The 21,571-nt window shown below is 39.5% G+C and overlaps 1 protein-coding gene across 2 annotated transcripts in view; it reads left to right on the top strand.

The window, feature by feature from the left end:
• Positions 1 to 21,571, top strand: part of TTC21B (tetratricopeptide repeat domain 21B) — a 96,773-nt gene that overhangs the window by 51,773 nt on the left and 23,429 nt on the right. Inside the window, exons 22-26 of one of the 2 annotated variants that reach the window (XR_005719091.1) lie at positions 869 to 950; positions 17,407 to 17,557; positions 17,727 to 17,888; positions 18,744 to 19,004; positions 19,954 to 20,149. Coding sequence is in view for 1 of the 2 variants with exons in the window: in XM_040229258.1 (XP_040085192.1) it covers positions 869 to 950; positions 17,407 to 17,557; positions 17,727 to 17,888; positions 19,954 to 20,149 (591 nt within the window). In the remaining variant the exon portion in view is untranslated. The remainder of the gene's footprint in view (positions 1 to 868; positions 951 to 17,406; positions 17,558 to 17,726; positions 17,889 to 18,743; positions 19,005 to 19,953; positions 20,150 to 21,571) is intronic. The other variant, XM_040229258.1, reaches the window with a different exon arrangement.

Below are 21,571 nucleotides of genomic sequence, written 5' to 3'. Positions count from 1 at the left end.
AGCAGGGCGGTCGTGTCTTGTCTTTATTCCATGTGGCAGTTTCAAATTTTACCTGATAAAGCTAACAGTAGATGTGAGGCCTGGCTCTTGCTGGCTTTTGGGAAAAATAATACTTTTAAGATTATCAGTACATTTTTAGTTTTTCTATATGGCTAAAAGGATGCCTGGTCAGGAATGGTTCATGTGGTCAAGTTATAATTTTCTAGAGACTATTTACTTAAACATGCTGGAGTTTTTAACAGTTTCCATCAGACTTTCTGAATTACAGAGAAAATTCTTCATATAACATTTTAAGACACTGTGCTTTAAATAATTTTGCTTGTCTTTCTCAATTTTATGAGGGTTGAGGTTTTTGTTAGCTTTTCAAACAACTTCATAGATGACAGTTTGTGAGGTTCATTTAATAATTTGACAAATGAGTCACAATAACTGAAAAATACAAGAACTCTCCCTTTAAAACACATAATAAGAAAATCTCAGTAAGTCTTGCTAATTTTAAATTCCTTTGAGATATTATTCGGGGTTTTTAAAAGATTTTCTTGTTATTTTTACGAAGTATAGTGAGGTGTCTTCTCTATGATAACACATAAGAGTGCAGTTTCCTTCAAATTTCTGTTTTAAAAATAACTGCTTAAAACATATTTTCTGCTAAAAATAGTTTTTGTGAACACAGAGATCTGTTTCACATCCTTGACAGATCTCAGTGCTAATCTGCTTAAGGTGTACTTGACTTTTAAATGGCTCCATTTTATAAAACTTTGCCCTCATGTTTCTCCTATGTGTTTTCATAGCAGTCAACCTTGATAGGAATAATATGCTTCATAAAATCGCATGGCTGTATTTTTAGAACCAACTTTTACCTTTATAGATGATGGCAGATCTCATGTTCAGAAAACAGGACTATGAACAAGCCGTGTTTCATTTACAACAGCTTTTAGAACGAAAACCAGGTAAATGTCTGCTGATTTTATCTTCAAATGCAGTTAACGCCTTTTCTCTTTTTGGCTGTTACACTTCTTGGAAAAACCACAACTGTGGTCAAATCCAACACTGCTTATTCCACACCTGCCCTTGAGCAGCTCAGATGATTATAAGGAAAACGACTGGTCATTAAAGTCACTGATCTCATTTTAAGACCATCAACCGCAAATGTGCCCTCAGATGCTACCAGGCAATCCTACTGTATCTCTCTGATGAATTCACTCACTCCATCTCCGTTTTACACTTCTTCCTCTCGCTTCAAACCTCCGATAACCTTTCCCCTTTCCTCATCCTCAGCTAGGAGCCTTCCCTCCTGGCTCACTGAGAGGACATGAATACCTGCAAGAGAAAGACTCCCTCTCCCTGTCCCCAAGGCAGCCTGCCCCAGCCCTTTCCCCCTTTAGGCCTGCCACCACCCCCCCCACCCCCACCGCAGCATGGCTCCCTGTGGGCACTGGGCGCTGCCCTTGCTCCCTGAAGGGCTTGCCTTCTGTCGTCTGTGTCTCCCGCACCATTTTCTTTGCAGTTGGCATGTAAATAGGCTGTGACATCTCCCCACCTTGAAGGCATCAGTAAACACATAAATACCAGCTCCCACCTCTCCATTTACTCTCCCCGTCTCTTCCTGCTCCATTTTTCCGTTTTCCTCTCAGGCATTTATGTCTGTGCTGTCTTCAGTGTCTCCTGCACTCCAGGGAGGCTGTGTCAGCCAGGCGGCCAGTGACCTCCATGTTTCCAGATCCAGGTCAAGTTCTCGTTCTTTGCTTCCCCAGGTCTGACAGTGTATTTAGCACAGTTTATCCCTGCTCCTTCATCAAAGACTTTCTTCACTTCTGGGATGCTGGGCTTACCTGGTTTTTCTTCTCCCAGTTGATCATTCTATTTCACTCTCCTTTGTTAGATCTATCTTCTGTTTATGACTTTTAATTTTCAGAATGTTTTTGACATCTAATCTCAAACTTTTCCCTCATCTTTAATACCTTTGCCACACTCCTATGACTTCATCCGGACCCGGTGTCCTTCATGTCCGGTGTGCAGTCTTGACTCATCTACACCACTGCCTGTTTGCACTCCCACTCAGGTGCCTGGGAGGCTCTTCAGCTTAACCTGTCCAAAGTAGAACACCGGGTCTTTTCCTTCCCTCCAGAGCTGCTCCTTCTCTTTCTCTTTCAGTAAAGGGCATTATCCATTATGCATTTGCTCTGGTCCCCAGCCTTCTAGTTACCTTTGTCTCATCTTTTCCACATCCAGTGTGTGAGGGAGTCCCTGTTGGCTCTACTTTCAGAATAATCTAGAATCCCATCACGTTACTACCTCTGCTGCTGCCACCCTGGCTCAGCATCTCTCAGATAGTTTACTGCAGCATTCTTGTAATTCATTTCTCTTTCTACTCCTTGGCTCCAAATAGTTTAGAAATGCTTTCAGCTCAAAGTAACAGAGGTACCCCCATCCCCCCACTAGACTCCTAGTGACCTAAATAATTATGGCTTTTATTTTACTCTTATGTATCAATAAAAGAAAAGTAGATGTTCCAGCAATGATTCAGACATTCCCTAGTATCATCAGGAAGTCTGAGTCCTTTTTCTTCTGCTGCTGCTAAGTCGCTTCAGTCGTGTCCGACTCTGTGCGACCCCATAGACGGCAGCCCACCAGGCTCCCCCATCCCTGGGATTCTCCAGGGAAGAACACTAGAGTGGGTTGCCATTTCCTTCTCCAATGCATGAAAGTGAAAGTGAAGTTGCTCAGTCGTGTCCGACTCTGCGATCCCATGGACTGCAGCCCACCAGGCTTCTATCATTCCCCAAACTCTCATTCTAACTTTTTCATCCAAGATGACCACCACACCTCCGGGCATTGATGTTTCTGGATGGGGAATGTGGAGATGAGCCAAAGGGCTTACCTCCCCAGTGAATCATCTTTAAAAAAAAAGAAAAACATTTTCTAGAAGCACCTCCGTGACTGCAAAAGAGTGGGAAATGTCATCTTGTAGCTGAACACAGTGTCACATAGAATAAAATCAGAACTCTGATAGTGAAGAAGAGTTGTTCTGCCTCCTCCCACTCAGGACTTTGCTCCCGTTGCTGCCTCCTCCTGAGCATACCGTTCCCCAGCCATCCTACACCACTGACACCACATCATTCTCCATCCTCTTACCCTATTCTTGGTTTTTTGTTTTTTGTTACATTTGTAGAACAAAACCAAAACTGTGACCTGTTATTTACAAGCATCAAGTGGCCAGGAACTGTGCCTTCATTGCTATGAACAGTATCTGGCTGAGTATAAACTTTGAATGAAATGAAATGAATGAATAAATGAAAGAAGAGGGGGAGGGAGATGGGGAAAGGGAGAAGGAAAAGGAAGGTGGGATCAGGGAATGTACGTTCCTTGTGTGTAAAAGAATGCATGAACTCAGAGAAATCCTTGAGCTGTCGTTCAGTTCTTCCAAGCCCTTGTCTCAGGATGGATGATGCCATGGAGGGTTAGAGCTCATGACTATAGAAGTGGCTGTGCCTCAGGCAGGGCAACCCAGAGGACCAGATAAACTCTGCATGTTGTACTTACTAATGCTTTTAGTTACTAAAAGTTTGGATTTATAGAACAATACTTTCTGCTTACAAATAAAACATTCCTTGTTAGGGCCAAGATTGAAAGGGAAAAATCTTGTTTTTATCGTGATGTCAGCATTTTAATTTCTTTTTATTTTTATCATCTTTGAAAGTTTTCTCCCACCTTTGGACTTCCTCAGGCCGTGTCGTTTCTCCCACTGTCTGCTCCAGCTTCTATTCAGATGGTATTTCAAAGAGTGTTCTTAATCACTCGAACTTCGTACCTCTTCTGCCCACTCTTAAGTCCTCCATATGGGCCACCCTTTCACCTCATTTGCCCAAACCTTACTCTCTTCAGGCCTAAGTTGTTTTCTTTTTTTTTCTGCCATGGCTTTTGTCTTGGATTCTAGACTCTCTTTTGTTTTTCCTTCTCTGAACTACTGTTTAAGGTAATACGCATAATGCTTTCATTCTGTCCCAGACTTTTCCCATATTACAACATTTCCCTCTGAGCCAGTTATCCAACCTGATTTAAAAAAAAAAAAAAAAACAGATCTCTTGCCTTGCGAACATTTTTGTAAGTCTTTGGTGGCAACATCGCCACTATGTAAGATCTGAAGAAGCCCTCATCTGTCACAGGAATTTCGTATCACCCAGGTTACTTGGCACCAGCACTTTTTTCAAATAGATAATAGTGGTGCTCTGGACTGTCTACTTAAAAACAAACAAAAAGCGGATTATTATAAATTCAGTCGAAGGACCTGTTACTCCAGAAATACTAAACAGTATACAGCCACCAGCATCGGATATATTTCCAGGTACATAGATGCTGCAAAGTAAATGTTTACTGGTTAAATGGGTCAATGAATGACTGCGAAATACCAAGTTGTTTACAAATACAAAATTTTAAGTGACCTTTTATTGTCTATGTGATATTTTATGCTTTTAGTCTTTTCATTCTACGCTTTATTCCTAATAGGACTTTATAAACTTATATACTAGTCAGTTTCTTCAGAATTATTCTAAAACCTGCACAGTACTTCATGTGTGTTATAGATTATTCTGAGTAGAACATCTTATACTTTAACGTTGTGTTTGAGCTTACTTCAGAAATGTACTAATTTGACTTAACCTAGCTAGTAGAAAATTCTCCTTAGAGATCTAATTATTGCACTCTTAACAGATTACAAATCTTTTCTCTCTCAAAATCTCCAGATTATCCTGAGTTTTCCCCCTCTCTCACATTAATCGGTTAGCAAGTCCCATTAGCTCTCTCTGTTTAACAGTGAACTATCACCTCCTATCTTCTCCTAGCCCCCTGCTCTAATTAAGGACTTTATTAACTTGGTGCTAGTGGTAAAGAATCCACTTGCCAAGCAGGAGACAAGTTCAATCCCTGGATTGGGAAGATCCTTGGAGTGGGAAATGGCAACCCACTCCAGTATTCTTGCCTGAGAAATCCCATGGACAGAGGCACCTGGCAGGCTACAGTCCATGGGGTCTCAAAGAGCTGGACACAACTGAGCGACTTCGCACCTACCTCTCACATGGGCTGATGCAGTTTCCCAGCTAATCTTCAGTCTCTAGGCTCCTTCTCTTCCAGGCTATGACAGGACTATCATATTCATTCTAAAACTATTCCTCTGCTTTAAAAAAGTCTAAAATAGAGCATTATTTTGATAATGATATATGCCAGGGTTACCCTTCCATCTGTATTTTGTATCCCACTTCCTCTAATTCCATATACAGCACTCTCCATTCTATTATCAGTCATGTCTTTGCACATGCTGTCTGCCCTTTGAACAAGAAGATCTCCCTCATGTCCTTTAGGCTGCTGGAAGGTCTGTCCAATGTGAAACCTTTTCTTCCTCCCCCAGGCAATGTTAAGAAATGCACTGAAATTCCATAGCACTTCATTCCTCATTACATCAGACTGTGTTTTTGTTTTTTTTCAGTAAGTCCTCACTAGTCATAAATAATCATGAACTAACTTTTCAGAATATAATACATTTCATCTTTTGACAGATTTCTTAAGTGTACAGATTTGTCCTCTGTCAAATTTCATGGTTAACCAAAAGACAAGTTAATGCAATCTAACCTATCAGTGGTAATTATAACTTCAACTAATAATAAATGCATTTCAGTAATATTTTAAGGTGATAATTATTCAAGAAACTGGCCTAAGGTTGACTTTAGATTATATCAGCAATATCATACATCACACACATTAGCCAAGTCATACAAAAAACTGGGGGCCAAAAATTTCAACCTAAATTTACTTCTTATCTAATCCAATATAGCTCTTAGATTCTATGGCTTTTTTATAGGGTAGTCCTAGTTTTTATTACAATATTTGGCATTTTATATATTACTGTTGATGTTTGTAGTTTTAAGCTCTTTAATGCTTTTATTTTACTTGATTTCCATGGCACTCTCAAGGTCAATATTATAATCTTATTTTAAGAAAGTGAGTGATCCCAGACTCAGAGAATTTGAGTACTTTGCTTGAATTTGCATAGTCAAAGAAAGATAGAAAGTGAAGTGGCTCAGTCGTGTCCAACTCTTTGTGACCCCATGGACTGTAGCCTACCAGGCTCCTCCATCCATAGTATTTTCCAAGCAAGAGTACTGGAGTGGGTTATCATTTCCTTCTCCAGGGGATTTTCCTGACCCAGCAATCAAACCCGGGTCTCCTGCATTGTAGGCAGATGCTTTACCATCTAAGCCACCAGGGAAGCTGAGTTTCATAGTGTACGGACACTACAAATATCCAAATCTTCTTTCTGAAACCATATTCTTATATCCTCTTTTTAATGATGCCAAAGGCAGAGGCAATAAAATTTTGAAACCAAACATTATGGCTTAAGAAAGGCAAATGTGGGGGGGGCGGGTGTGGTCAAGATGGCAGAGTATTAGGACATGAAGTTTAGCTCCTCCCACAAATACATCAAAAATATATCTACATGTGGAATGACTGTCATAGAATATCTACTGAATGCTGGCAGAAGACTTCAGACCTCTGAAAGGACAAGAAAATCTCCACATAACCTGGTAGAACAAAATAAAAAAAGCAAAAAAGTGAGAAAGGAATTAGGGACGGAACCTGTCCTCCTGGGAGGGAACTGTGAAAGAGGAAAGGGTCTTGCACCCTGGGAAGTCCCCTCACGGGGAGACCAGCTGGAACAGAGGGGGAGCTTTGGAGCCTTGGAGCATGCAGCAACTGTTTTTGCCCCAGCTAGAACAGAGAGAGACCTGCACAGTCAGTGCCACCACTTTGCACTCACCACCCTGAAACACATGTCTGCCAGGGTGGGTGGGGGCTTGGTAGAGAAGCTCAGGCTTCAGAGATCAGATCCAGGGAGTAAAGTGGGGTGGGCTATGCAGAAACCTCAAGATGCTGGGATCTGCAGCTGCACCTGAGGATGTAGGCAGAAGAAGCCTGGCCTGCTTTAGAGGCTGGGCATCACTATGTGGGTAGTGTGCAAGGGGAGGGATGGAACTCGCCATTACAGCCTTTTCTCCTTTGTGAGCTCTCAGATGTCAAGACTGGCCCTAGGGCTTCAGAGGTGGTTGTGAGCTACCACCTCTGCCCTCCTCTGTGCTTCAGGACAGGTCTCCAGCCAATGACTTCATCCTTCTGAATTCCCTGTGCATTCACGAGTTGCCTCTGTTCCCACTGCATGTTCTAGGGGCGTGTATGAGCCGCCACCACTGCTGAGAACCCCCATGACTGGGCACCAGCAGCTGCATCTGGATACCCTCTTCAAGGGGATGATGACTAGCCCACACTAAGGAAAGAGGCAGCAAGCATCCATACAGTAAACAGCCCTCACACCAAAAATATTAACCCCACATGAGCTACATAGGGATGCTCGCACATATAAGTAGGCCTCCAAGACCACAGTACGTAACTGTTTCTCCTAAACTCAGAGTAAGAGAAACGGAAATAAAATGAAGCAGAGGAACCACTACCAGTTAAAAAACTAAAAGAACTCCCCTGAAAGAACAGGCAATGAAACAGACCTCTTCAGTGAATAGACACCAGTCTCAAAAAGAAGATAATGAAAATACTGAAGGAGTTAAGAAAGGCTGTCAACAGAAATGCAGAGGACTTAGAAAGAAACTAGAAAATGTAAAAAAAAAAAGAACAAGAACCAAGGAAAATTAGAAAACTCATTTACCAAGAGAAAAACTGAGCTAAAGACAATGAATAACGGAATAAATAATGCAGAAGAATGAATAAGGAACCTGGAAGATAGAATAATGAAAAACACCCAATTAGGACAGAAGGTCAATGAAAAAAAAAAGCGAAAGCAATATACGAGACCTTTGGATAATTTACCATGCCAATCTGTGCATAATAGGGATTCCAGAAAGGGAAGAAAGAGAAAAAGAACTCACCACCACATATAAAGAAATTATGGCTAAAAACTTCCCAAAACCTAAAGAGAGAAACAGACACCCAGGTCCTACAAGAAGCACAGAGGTAGGTAATCATTCACATACTAACATGATATCAAAACCAGCAGTTGTGAGGAGAGTACAAATGCAGGATATTGAAAATGCACTTGAAATTAAAAGATCAGCAACTTAAAAGCAATCTTGTTTATATACAGACTGCTATATCAGAGCCTCATGGTAACTGCAAATTGAAAATCTCTAATAGACACAGAAAAAGAAATCCAAACACTGAAGTTAGTCATCAGATCACAAGAGAAAAAAGGGGAGGGAAGGAAAAACACCAACAAAAACAAATTCAAAGCAATTAACAAAATGGCACCAAGAACATACATATTGATAATTATCTTAAACGTGAATGTATTAAATGCTCCAACCAGTATGTATAGACTGGCTGAAAAATAAAATGTATTAAAGACCTAAATGTAAGACCACTCTTAGAGAAAAACATAAATTTTTGACATAAATTGCAACAGTATCCTTTTGGATCCATCTCCCAGAGTCATGGAAATAAAAACAAATAAAAATGGGTAAACTCTACGTAAACTCTAAAGCTTTTTGCACAGCAAAGGAAACCATAACAAAGAGATAACCCACAAAATGGGAGAAAATATTTGCAAATGATGAGATTGACGAGATTAATCTCCAAAGTCTATAAAGACCTCATGTAGTGCAATATCAAAAAAATAAACCACCCAGTCAAAAAATAGGCAGAAGACCTAGACTGACATTTCTACAAAGACGACACACAGATGACCAAGAGACACAGGAAAAGATGCTCAATACTGCTAATTATCAGAGAAATGCAAATCAAGATTACAGTAAGATATCACCTGACCCCGCTCAGAATGGCCATCATCAAAAAGTCTACAGACAGTAAACACTGGAGAGAATGTGGGGGAAGGGAAACCCTACTACCCTGCTGAGGGCAGTGTGCATTGGTACAGCCACTATGGAGAACAGTATGGAGGGTTCTTAAAAGCCAAAGGTAGAGCTACCATATATATGAGCCAGTAATCCCACTCCTGGGCATATATCCAGACAAAGTCCTGGCTTGAAAGGATACACTGTAACACTGTCTACAATAGGGAAAACATGGAAACAACCCAGATCTTCACTGACAGATGAATGGATAAAGAAGATGTAGTACATATGTACAATGGAATATGACTCAGCCATTAAAAAGAGTGAAATGATGCCATTTGCAGTAACATGGATGGACCTGGAGACTATCCTACTAAGTGAAGTAAGTCAGACAAAGACAGATATCATATATCACATGCTGAATCTAAATATACAAATGAACTTATTTACGAAACAGGAACAGACTCACAGAAATCAAACTTATGGTTACCAAAGAGGAAAGGTCAAGGAGAAAGGATAAGTTGGGAGTTTAGGATTGATATATACACACTACTATACTTAAAATATAGAAGGAAACGGCAACCCACTCCAGTACTCTTGCCTAGAAAATCCCATGGATGGAGGAGCCTGGTGTCCATGGGGTCGCAAAGAGTTGGACACGACTGAGCAACTTCACTTTCACTATACTTAAACTAGATAACTGAGAAGGACTGACAATGTAGTACAGGGAGCTCTGCTCAATATTCTCTAATAGCGTAACCGGGAAAAGAATGTGAAAAAGAATGAATACATGCATATGTATAACTGAGTCACTTCACTGTATACCTGACTATACTCCAGTATAAAATAAACATTTTTTAAAAAAGAATAGCTTTATTTTCATCTACAAAAAAGAATTTCTTAGACAAGCAGAAACTAAAACAGCATTACTAAATCCTAGAGGAAATATCAAGAGTTCTTCTCTGAATAGGAAAGAAGAAAGAATATATAGGAAAGAGAAAATCACAATTAGAAAGCAAATCATTCTAATAAGCCAGGATACGGCTTAAAAAATTTTTTTTTAAAATTTCAGTGAAACTATTGATAACCACAATGAACAGTAAAAAATGTAAAAGAGGACATCAAAATTATAAAATGTGTATGAGGAGAGTAAGAAAAAGTAGATCTTTTTTTTCATATCTTCAAATGTGTTTGAGCCTATATGACTACCAGTCTAAGGCAAGTAGGTATAGGATGTGATTAACATACTTGAAAAACAGGATAACCACAAATCAAAAACATAACAGAAGATTCACAGAAACCAAGAAGAAGAGAATATAAGTATAATACAAGAGAAAATCATCAAACCACAAAAGAAAACAAACAGAAAAAGGGATAAAGCAGAAATATAAAATCAATGGGAAAGTAAGGTTAAAATGGCAGCAGTTAGTTATCCATCAATAATTGCCTTAAATGTCAATGGACTAAATGCTCCAATCAAAAGAGAGAGAGAGTAGCAAATTGGGTTAAGGAAGAAGAAGAAAAACCCAAGAGTCTACAATATGCTGCCTACAAGAAGACCCACTTTAGGTCAAAGGACACACAAAGATTGAAAGTGAAGGGATGGAAAACATATTTCCTGGAAATGAGAAGAAATTGGGGGTAGTATTGCTCATGTCAGACAAAATAGACTTTAAAAGGAGAAATTCACTGATTCAGTTATACATGTGTTTACTCTTTTTTCAAATTCTTTTCCCATTTAGGTTATTAGGGAATATTGAGCAGAGTTCCTAAAGAAAGTTAGAGGAGGACACTATATAATGACAAAAGAATCAATACAGGATTTTACACTTGTCTACATATATGCATAGGGGATTGGAATGCAAACGTAGAAATCAAGAGAGAACTGGACAGCTGGCAAGTTTGGCCTTGGAGTATGAAATGGAGCAGGACAAAGGCTAACAGTTTTGTCAAGAGAACACACTGGTCATAGCAAATGCTGTTTTCCAACAAACCAAAAGATGCCTCTACACGTGGACATCACCACATGGTCAGTACTGAAATCAGATTGATTATATTCTTTGTAGCCAAAGATGGAGAAATTCCATACAGTCAGCAAAAATAAGACCTGGAGTTGACTGTGGCTCAGATCATCAGCTCCTCATTGTGAAATTTAGGTTCAAATTGAAGACAGTAGGGAAAACCATTAGACCATGCAGGTATGACCTAAATCAAATTCTTTATGATCACACAGTGAAAGTTACAAATAGATTCAAGGGAGTAGATCTGGTAGACAGAATACCTGAAGAGCTATGGATAGAGGTTCATAACACTGAGGAGGAGGCAGTGACCAAAACCATCCCAAAGAAAAAGAAATGCAACAGGGCAAAATGGTTGTCCAGGGAGGCTTTTCAAATCACTGAGGAGAGAAGAGAAGCAAAAGGCAAGGAAGAAAGAAAAAGATATATCCAACTGAATTCAGAGTTCTGGAGAATAGCAGGGAGAGATAAGGCCTTCTTAAGTAAACATTGCAAAGAAATAGTAGAAAACAATAGAACAGGAAAGACTAGAGATCTCTTCAAGAAAATTGGAAATATCAAGGGAATATTTCATGCAAAGATGAGAATGAAAAAGGACAGAAGCAGTAAGGACCTGACAGAAGCGATTAAGAAGAGGTGGCAAGAATGCACAGAACTATACAAGGAAGGTCTTAATGAACCACATAACCATAATGGTGTGGTCACTCACACCTAGAGCCAGACAGCCTAGCGTGTGAAGCCAAGTGGGCCTTAGGAAGCATTACTGTGACCAAAGCTAGTGAGCTGATGGAATTCCAGCTAAGCTATTTCAAATCCCCAAAGATGATACTGTTAAAGTGCTGCACTCAATAGATCAGCAAATTTGAAAAATTCAGCAGTGGTCACAGGACTGGAAAATGTCAGTTTTCATTCCACTCCCAAAGAAGGGTAATGCCAAAGAATGTTCAAACTACCGTGCAATTGCACTAATTTCACATGCTAGCAAGATTTTGCTCAAAATCCTTCAAGCTAGGCTTTAGCAGTATGTGAACTGAGAATTTCCAGATGTACAAGTTGGATTTAGAAAAGGCAGAGGAACCAGAGATGAGAGCGCCAACATTCACTGGATCATGGAGAAAGCAAGATTTCCAGAAAAACATTTGACTCATTGACTATGCTAAAGCCTTTGACTGTGTGAATCTCAACAAACTGTGGAAAATTCTTAAAGAGAGGGGAATACCTGATCACCTTACCTGCCTTCTGAAAAACCTATATGTGGGTTAAGAAGCAACAGAACTGGACATGTAACAGTGAACTGGTTCAAAATTGGTGGAAAGGAGTATGTCAAGGCTATACATTGTCATTCTGCTTATTTAACTTCTGTGCACACTACATATGTGAAATGGTGGGCTAGATGAATCACAAGTTGGAGTCAGGAATGCTGGGAGAATATCAACAACCTCAGATATGCACATGGTGCTACCCTAATGGCAGAAAGTGAGGCGGAACTAAGGAGCTTCTTGAGGGTGAAAGAGGAGAGTGGAAAAAAAAAAAAAACATGGCTTAAAACTCAGCATTCAAAACACTAAGATCATGGCATCCAGTCCCATCACTTCATGACAAATCGAAGCAGAAAAGGTGGAAGCAGCGACAGATTTTCTTTTCTTGGACTCCAAAATCACTGCAGACAGGGACTCCAGCCATGAAATTAAAAGACACTTCCTCCTTGGAACAAAAGCCATGACAAGCCCAGACAGTGTATTAAAAGGAAAAGACATCACTTTGCTGACAAAGGGCCGTATAGTCAAAGCTATTGTTTTGCCAGTAGTCATGTACAAATGTGAGGGGTGGACCATGAAGAAGGCTGAGCGCCAAAGAATTGATTCTTTTGAACTGTGGTGCTGGAGGAGACTCTTGAGAGTCCCTTGGAGAGCAAGGAGATCAAACCAGTCAATCCAAAAGGAAGTCGACCCTGAATATTCATTGGAAGGACAGATCCTGAAGCTCCAATCCTTTGGCCACTTGATGTGAAGAGCGCACTCATTGGAAAAGACCCTGATGCTGGGAAAGATTGAAGGCAAAAGGAGAAGGGGGTGGCAGAGGATGAGACGGTTAAATAGCATCACCGACTCAATGGACGTGAGTTTGAGCAAACTGGGAGATCGTGGAGGACAGAAGAGCCTGGCATGCCGCAGTCCATGGGGCAGCAGAGAGTCACACACAACCTAGTGACTGAACAGCAGCAGCAGCAACATATGTGCACTTAATATAGGAGCACCCGAATGTCTAAGACAACACTAACAGACATGAAGGGAGAGATCGACAGGAACACAACAGGAGACTTTTACACCTCACTTAAATCAATGGGCAGATCTTCTAGACAGGAAATGAATAAGGCAACAGAGATCCCAAGTGATACAATAGTACAGTTAAGACTTAATTGATATGTTCAGGTCATTAAATCCCCCATCCCCCCCAAAAAAACACCAGAGTACACATTCTTTACATGCACCTGGAGCGTTCTCTAGGATTGACCACATCAGTTCAGTTCACTCACTCAGTCGTGTCCGACTCTCTGCGACCCCATGAATCACAGCACACCAGGCTTCCCTGTCCATCACCAACTCCTGGAGTTTACCCAAACTCATATCCATCGAGTCGGTGATGCCATCCAGCCATCTCATCCTCTGTCGTCCCCTTCTCCTCCTGCCCCCAATCCCTCCCAGCATCAGGGTCTTTTCCAATGAGTCAGCTCTTCACATGAGGTGGCCAAAGTACTGGAGTTTCAGCTTCAGCATCAGTCCTTCCAATGAACACCAAGGACTGCTCTCCTTTAGGATGGACTGGTTGGATCTCCTTGTAGTCCAAGGGACTCTCAAGAGTCTTCTCCAACACCACAGTTCAAAAGCATCAGTTCTTTGGCGCTCAGCTCTGGGAAGTTTATAGCAATGCAGGCCTTCCTCACAGTAACAAGAAAAATCTTGAACAACCTAATTTGCCACTTAAAAGAATTAGAAAAAGAAGAACTAATAAAACCTAAAGTCAGCAGAAGGAAGGAAATACTAAAGATCAAATAGGAAATAAATAGAGATTTAAAGCAATAGAAAATATCAATATAACCAAGAGCTAGTTCTTTAAAGAGGAAAGCTTCTGCACAGCAAAGGAAACCATAAGCAAATGAAAAGATTCAAAGAATGGGAGAAAATGTTTACAAACGATGCAGCCGACAAGGGCTTAGTTTGCAAACTATATAAACAGCTCATACAACTCAACAGCTAAAAAAAAAAAAAAACCACTTTAAAATGGGCAGAAGACCTAATTTGACATTTCTACAAAGAAGTACAAAGGGACAGTAGGGACATGAAAAGATACTCAACATAGCTAATTAGAGAATTGCAAATCAAGCTGCCGTGAAATACTACCATACACCGGTCAGAATAGCTATTATTAAAAACTCTACAAGTAATAAATGCCAGAGAGGATATGGAGAAAAAGGGACCCTCCTACATTGTTGTTGGTGGGAATGTAAGTAGGTACAGCCACTATGGAAAACAATAATGGAAGTTCCTGAGAAAACTAAAACTAGAAATACCGTTTGATTCAGCAGTCTACTCCTGTGCATCTATCCAGACACACTCTGTAATCTAAACGCGCACCCTTCTGTTCACAGCAGCGCCATTCACAACAGCCAAGACATGGAAACAACCTAAACGTCCATCCACAGAGAAGGGATAAAGAAGTGGTAGTACCTATATACAGTGGAATATTACTTAGCCGTGAAAAGCAGAATGAAATCATGCCATTTGCAGCAACATGGATTAGGGATTATCATAATAGGTGAAGTAAGTCAGAGAAAGACAAATAGCATATGATATCACTTACATATGAAATCTAAAGTATGACAAATGAACCTATCTACAAAACAGACTCTTGGACGTAGAGAAGAGCTGTGGTTGCCATGGGAAAGAGAGTTCAGGGAAGGATGTAGTGGGAGGTTGGGGTTAATAGATGTAAGCTATTACATTTGGAATGGATAAACAACAAGGGTCTACTGTATAGCACAAAATTGTATGTTCAGTATCCTGTGATTAACCATAATGGAAAAGAATATTAATAAAAGTGTATGTTTGTATAACTGAATCACTTTCTGTACAGAAGAAATTCACATACCAATCAACTGTGTGTCAGTAAAACTTTTTAAAAGACAAATGGTTATATTGTAACCTGGATTGTTTTGACATCGTATAAAAGAGTAGATGCAAAGCCCACAGAGGGCTGTTTTTTCATGATTTTTTTGTATTTGTTAAACCATACATAACATAAAATTTGCCATTTTAGCCATTCTTCAGCTTGTGGTTCAGTGGCATTAAGTACTTTGACATTTTTGTATAACCATCACCTTGATCCATCTTGAGAACTTTTTCTTCATTTCAAACTGAAATTCTATACCCTAACTCCCCATTTCCTGCAGGCCCTGACAATCACCATCTACTTTTTGCCTCTGTGAATTTGATTCCTCTAGATACCTTTTATAAATGGAATCATACAGTACTTGTTCTTTTTTTTATTGGCTTATTTCACTTAATTCAATGTTTTTAAGGGTTATCTATATTGTGTGAGGCACATCAGAATTTCCTTCCTTTTTAAGTTGAAATAATATGCCTTTATATATATATACCATGTTTTATTTATCCATGCATCCACTGATGGATATTTGGGTTGTTTCCACCTTTTGGCTGCTGTGAACACTGGTGTACAAATATTTCGTTAGGTCGCTGCTTTCAGTTCTTGGGGGTGTATACCCAGAAGTGGAAGCACTGGATTATATGGCATGTCCTCTTTCCTTAGAAAACAGAATCAGGATAAATTGCTTTTAAAAGTTTTTATTTGTATGTGTGTGTTTTAATTCTAGGAATTCCATAACTCCATTGGTATAATCCATGGAATTCTCTAGGCTAGAATATTTGGAGTGAGTAGCCTTGCCCTTCTCCAGGGGATCTTCCCAACCCAGGGATCGAACCCAGGTCTCCCACGTTGCGGGCAGATTCTTTACCAGCTGGGCCACAAGGGAAGCCCAAGAATACTGGATAGGGTAGCCTATCCCTTCTTTAGAGGAACTCCCTGACCCAGGAATCAAACCAGGGTCTCTTGCATTGCAGGTGGATTCTTTACCAGCTGAGCTATCAGGGAAGCCCCATCAAAGTGATCAGAATAGCTTATATAAATAAGGAATTTTATAAATCCCCTACCATGCATCCTGTGCACTTATACTTATAAGATCCAATACCTAAAAAACATAACTATACAGAAGTAGAGTGTGAGCATCAGTGTGATAGACAAGAATGCAGTGACTAAAATGTCTTTGAAGACCATGTTATGACAATTGGGAAATGTTTCCTATACAATGTTGAGTCAAAATCAGAATCCCAAACGTGACTCTAACTTTTATATATGTAAGCAACATATTTGTTTGCATTTAAATATTTATAAATTGATTTCCACTCATAAACATAGGAAATGTACCAAAATGTGATCATCTCTAGTTGGTGGGAATATGAAGGATTATTTTTCTCCTTTATACTTTTCTATAGTTTTCCAAATTTTCTGAATTGTCCATGCATTATTTTTATAATCTTAAAAAATAGGTATTAAAATTATTCTCAAAATTTAGTATTTTAGTGATTAGAAAGGACCAAATAGATTTAATTTCTGGCAGACCCCTGCCAGAAAATTTTACCCAAGACTAAATAACTAACTCTTTTTCCTTAGAAGAAGATAAAATAGGATTAAAATACTGGGATTATGTTAAGGTTATAAAATGGCAAGTGGGTATCTAGTGTTTCAGGTACATATACACATTAAGGCATGTCTGGAGTAAAATTCCTAATTGCCCACCCTAAACGTTATCATCAAGATGTTCTCACCTGCTTCCTAGCTGCCTGCCTGTTAAGTCGCTTCTTTCATGTCCAACTCTACGCAACCCTATGGATTATAACCTAACCAGGCTCCACTGTCCATGGGATTCTCCAGGCAAGACTACTGAAGTGAGTTGTGATGCCCTTCTCCAGGATATCTTCCTGACCCAGGGATTGAACCCACATCTCTACTTCTCCTGCATTGGCAGGCAGGTTCTTTACCACTAGCACCACCTCGGAAGCAGAAGTCAGAAAGCAGATCTCAGAGACAGACTTGTCCTGTGCAATCAAATTGATCCTCCTGAATTGTCCTTGTAGGAGTTTAGATTGTGCAGAGGCTGTTTCTTTCTAGAAGGTTTTGGTCCCAGGAATAATGACTGAAAAGTCACAACGAATATGCATTTTATAGATTTGCCTATAATGAACATTCTCTCACTGTGACCAGACCAACCCTACCTTTATTGTTTGAGAAATCATCCACTGTCCATACAGTCTCTTTAGGGACTTATAACCCCTAAGGCAATTCTTTTGTTTATATTTAAATTGCACTTCATTTGAAGCAAACTATACTTTAATAAAGATTTCAACCATCAAAACAAAAGCTGTAAAATGTTGTTCCATAACCGAAATGTTCTTTGTTTCTAGATAATTATATGACGTTATCTCGTTTAATTGATTTCTTAAGAAGATGTGGAAAACTTGAAGATGTTCCACGATTTTTCTTAATGGCTGAGAAACGTAACTCCAGAGCAAAACTGGAGCCAGGATTTCAGTACTGTAAAGGATTATATCTTTGGTAAATTTATTAGCAAATAAATTCTATATAATGTTTTTTTTTCTCATTGAATTACAAATTTTCTGCATTTTAAAGTGATAGTTTTATTTACTAAATAAATTATAAATGATTTAAAGTTTGTAGTGATTGAAATAAGTAATTCTATTTTTTTTTTCCAACATATAACAAGGTATACTGGAGAACCAAATGATGCCCTTCGACATTTTAATAAAGCTCGGAAAGACAGTGACTGGGGCCAAAATGCCCTTTATAATATGATAGAAATCTGTTTGAATCCAGACAATGAAACTATTGGAGGTGAAGTATTTGAAAATCTGGATGCAGATCTGGGGTGAGTAGTAGCTGACAAGATAACTTAAAAAAACAAAACAAAATACTTCTTAGGGGCAAATAAGCAAGGGTATTTTATAAAGGAGAACTAAATTCCAGGATAGCACTAATGAAAGTTTAGTGAATAAATCAGCTGGAATAACTCTTCTCTGAAACAAGTATGGAATGCTTATAGAAAGTTTCCTAAATCAGAATAGATGTTCTGTGAAAAATGGGATGAATTGTAGAGTTTGATTATTTAGGAAAAAATTGCCCACATAACAGTAACTTCCTAACATGATAGCTATCTGCCAAACCCTGTGCTCTATACTTTATTAACATACTGTCTTATTAATATTTAATCCCTATTACAACATTGTGAAAAAGCTCTAAGTTAACCTGTCTAGTGTGATGGAGTTAGAATACGGTGGAGGCAGGCTTCAGGTTGAATCCTACCTGGCTTCAGCGCACCGGCTGCTAGCCTTGTGGTGCACCACTGGTCAGCGGTTGTGTTTCTGTCAGTGTGCGTTTGCTGCTTGTCCTTTCCTCAGAATCGGGGAAGGCAGGGAGGGGAGCATAATGATGTAAAGGGAATAGAAGAGACAGTTTCTGCCTCCAGGAACATGCGATTGACCTGGTAGGCAAGACAGTATCTGTAACCGTTCAATCTCCAACAAAACAGAACTGGGTTAAATTGATGTTAAGTATTGGAGGAACTCATAGAAATCATAGCAGTCAGGGGAAGCTGCATAGAGGAGTGGGAGAAAACAGGACCCAGTTCCCGAGATGACAGTGACAGCTTTGAAGGCTTGGATTATAGGGGCCCACTGAAGGATTCACAGTAAGGGAGAGGCATTTTTATTTTTGTTTGTTTTAGAAAGGTTAAAGTATCCTACTGTTGTTATGCAACTAAAGGCTGTCCACATGGAAATCTTCAGCCATGGGTTGAACACACCAAACTCAGAATATAGAGCTCAAAAGGGAAGTCACAGCTGGAGATACAAATTTGGGGGACCGGTGCTAAGTGGACAGTGGGGACCCCATGAATGACCTGTTTTCAAGTAGAATGTAGTAATGGAAGTCCAAGAATTAAATTTGGGGTGTACTGACACTCAAGAGGATCGAAGGAAGAAGAGAGGTAAGGAAAGGACAAAGACTTTGCTGGAAAGAGAAGGAAAACTGTATTCCTAACAAAAAACAAAGAGGAGGAGCTTGGGAGAAGGTTACCAACAGTGTAAAATGTTTTAGAGAAGGTAAAAGCCTGAGAAAATCAGTGGCTTCAGGGATTAGTAGGCTTTGAGAATTTAATTTCCTTTTGTTAATTGATTTACTAATACATTATATCCAGGTGTAGGTCAGTATATAAGAAAATTGCTATGGCACAAATTGTTATTGCACTTAAAATGTACAACCTTTTGACAAATACAGAATTTCTTTTCTTAAAAGTCTAATAGGCAACAGGGAGAGGAAAATTAACTACACTTTATATGTCTGGCAAACTTAGATTCAAGTCCTAGGTTTAATATAGATATGTGACCTTTTAATACTTCCTCTGTTGGAGCCTTGGTTTTCTCATATATAAAATGAATTCAACATTGATTGAATGAAGTAATACAGTGCTTGGCACACAGTCAGAACTTTAACATAGTTACTTTCTGCTCCCTCCTTTTTAAAAATTAATTTTTTTTAATTGAAGTACAGTTGATTTACAATATTTTATAGTCTTTTTTTTTCATTTTCTGAGCAAATATGCTATTTGATAATTGGATGATTCTACTTATCCTGAATTCAGTTTTGTATTAGTGAAATGAATACACTTACCACAGTGGATAGTATTCAGTTTTTATTTTCAATTTAAAGTGAATAAATGTCTAATGATGTTTGATTGAATCTATGTTAGTTTTGTTTTTTAAAACTAACTGTGCTTGAATTTTTATTAGAAAAGAATAAGTGACATTCTTCAACAGGATTAGTTTTAAATTGGTGAGAAAAGTAGAAACCAGTGTACCCTCAAGCTCATTGTAATCTCAGTGAATTTTGTTTCATGAGTAATAGATATTAACAAATTCATTTTTAATTGTATGCAGTAATTCAACTGAGAAGCAAGAGTCTGTGCAGTTAGCAGTGAGAACAGCAGAAAAGCTCCTTAAAGAACTAAAACCTCAGACTGTTCAGGGTCAAGTACAGCTTCGCATAATGGAAAACTATTGCCTAATGGGCACCAAACAGAAATCTAATGTGGAGCAGGCATTGAATACCTTCACCGAAATAGCAGCATCTGAGGTTAGTAGATTTTCTTCTTCAACTTCATGTGTTACCTTTCCTTGCTGTGTTTAGTCACACAGTTGTGTCCAACTCTTTGCAACCCCATGAACTGTAGCCTGCCAGGCTCCTCTGTCCGTGGGGATTCTCCAGTCAAGAATACTGCAGTGGGTTGCCATGCCCTCCTCCAGGGGAATCTTCCCAACCCAGGGATCAAACCCAGGTCTTCCACATTGCAGGCAGATTCTTTACCATGTACTCCACCAGTACCTTTCCTTGGTGGTATAGAAATACGCATTTTTATTAGTTGTTTATTTTCTGAAGATTGACTTCATTGTTTACAATTATTAAAAATTAGGTATACAGTTTGGTATGATTTTCCATCAGGCTCCTTTGTTTTCAGAGGAGGCATTGTTACATGCTTATGTGTTGTTATCAGTTCAGTTCAGTCGCTCAGTCATGTCCAACTCTTTGTGACCCCATGGACTACAGCACACCAGGCCTCCCTGTCCATCACCAACTCCCAGAGTTTACTCAAACTCATGTCCATTGAGTCGATGATGTCATCCAGCCATCTCATCCTCTGTCATCCCCTTTTCCTCCCACCTTCAGTCTTTCCCAGCATCCGGGTCTTTTCAAATGGGTCAGTTCTTCACATCAGGTGGCCAAAGTATTAGAGTTTCAGCTTTAACCTCAGACTGATTTCCTTTAGGATGGACTGGTTGGATCTCCTTGCTGTCCATGAGATTCTCAAGTCTTCTCCAACACCACAGTTCAAAAACATTAATTCTTCAGTGCTCAGCTTTCTTTCTAGTCCAACTCTCACATACATACATGACTACTGGAAAAGCCGTAGCTTTAACTAGACAGACCTTTGTTGGCAAAGTAATGTCTTTGCTTTGTAATATGCTGTCTAGGTTGGTCATAACTTTTCTTCCAAGGAGCAAGAATCTTTTAATTTCATGGCTGCAGTCACCATCTGCAGTGATTTTGGAGCCCCCCAAAGTTTCCCCATCTATTTGCCATGAAGTGATGGGACCAGATGCCATGATCTTAGTTTTCTGAATGTTGAGTTTTAAGCCAGCTTTTTCACTCTCTTCTTTCACTTTCATCAAGAGGCTCTTTAGTTCTTCTTCACTTTCTGCCATAAGGGTGGTGTCATCTGCATATCTGAGGTTATTGATATTTCTCCTGGCAATCTTGATTCCAGCTTGTGCTTCATCCAGTCCAGCATTTCTCATGATGTACTCTGCATAGAAGTTAAATAAGCAGGGTGACAATATGCAGCCTTGACATACTCCTTTCCTGAATGGGAACCAGTCTGTTGTTCCAGGTCCAGTTCTAACTGTCGCTTCTTGACCTGCATATAGGTTTCTAACGAGGCAGGTCAGGTGGTCTGGTATTCCCATCTCTTTCAGAATTTTCCATAGTTTGTTGTGATCC

Source organism: Oryx dammah, unplaced genomic scaffold (assembly GCF_014754425.2).
Source record: "Oryx dammah isolate SB20612 unplaced genomic scaffold, SCBI_Odam_1.1 HiC_scaffold_27, whole genome shotgun sequence".
Lineage (NCBI taxonomy): Eukaryota > Metazoa > Chordata > Mammalia > Artiodactyla > Bovidae > Oryx > Oryx dammah.
The sequence above is the reverse complement of the archived record's forward strand: the minus strand, read 5'-3'. Positions and strand labels throughout refer to the sequence as shown.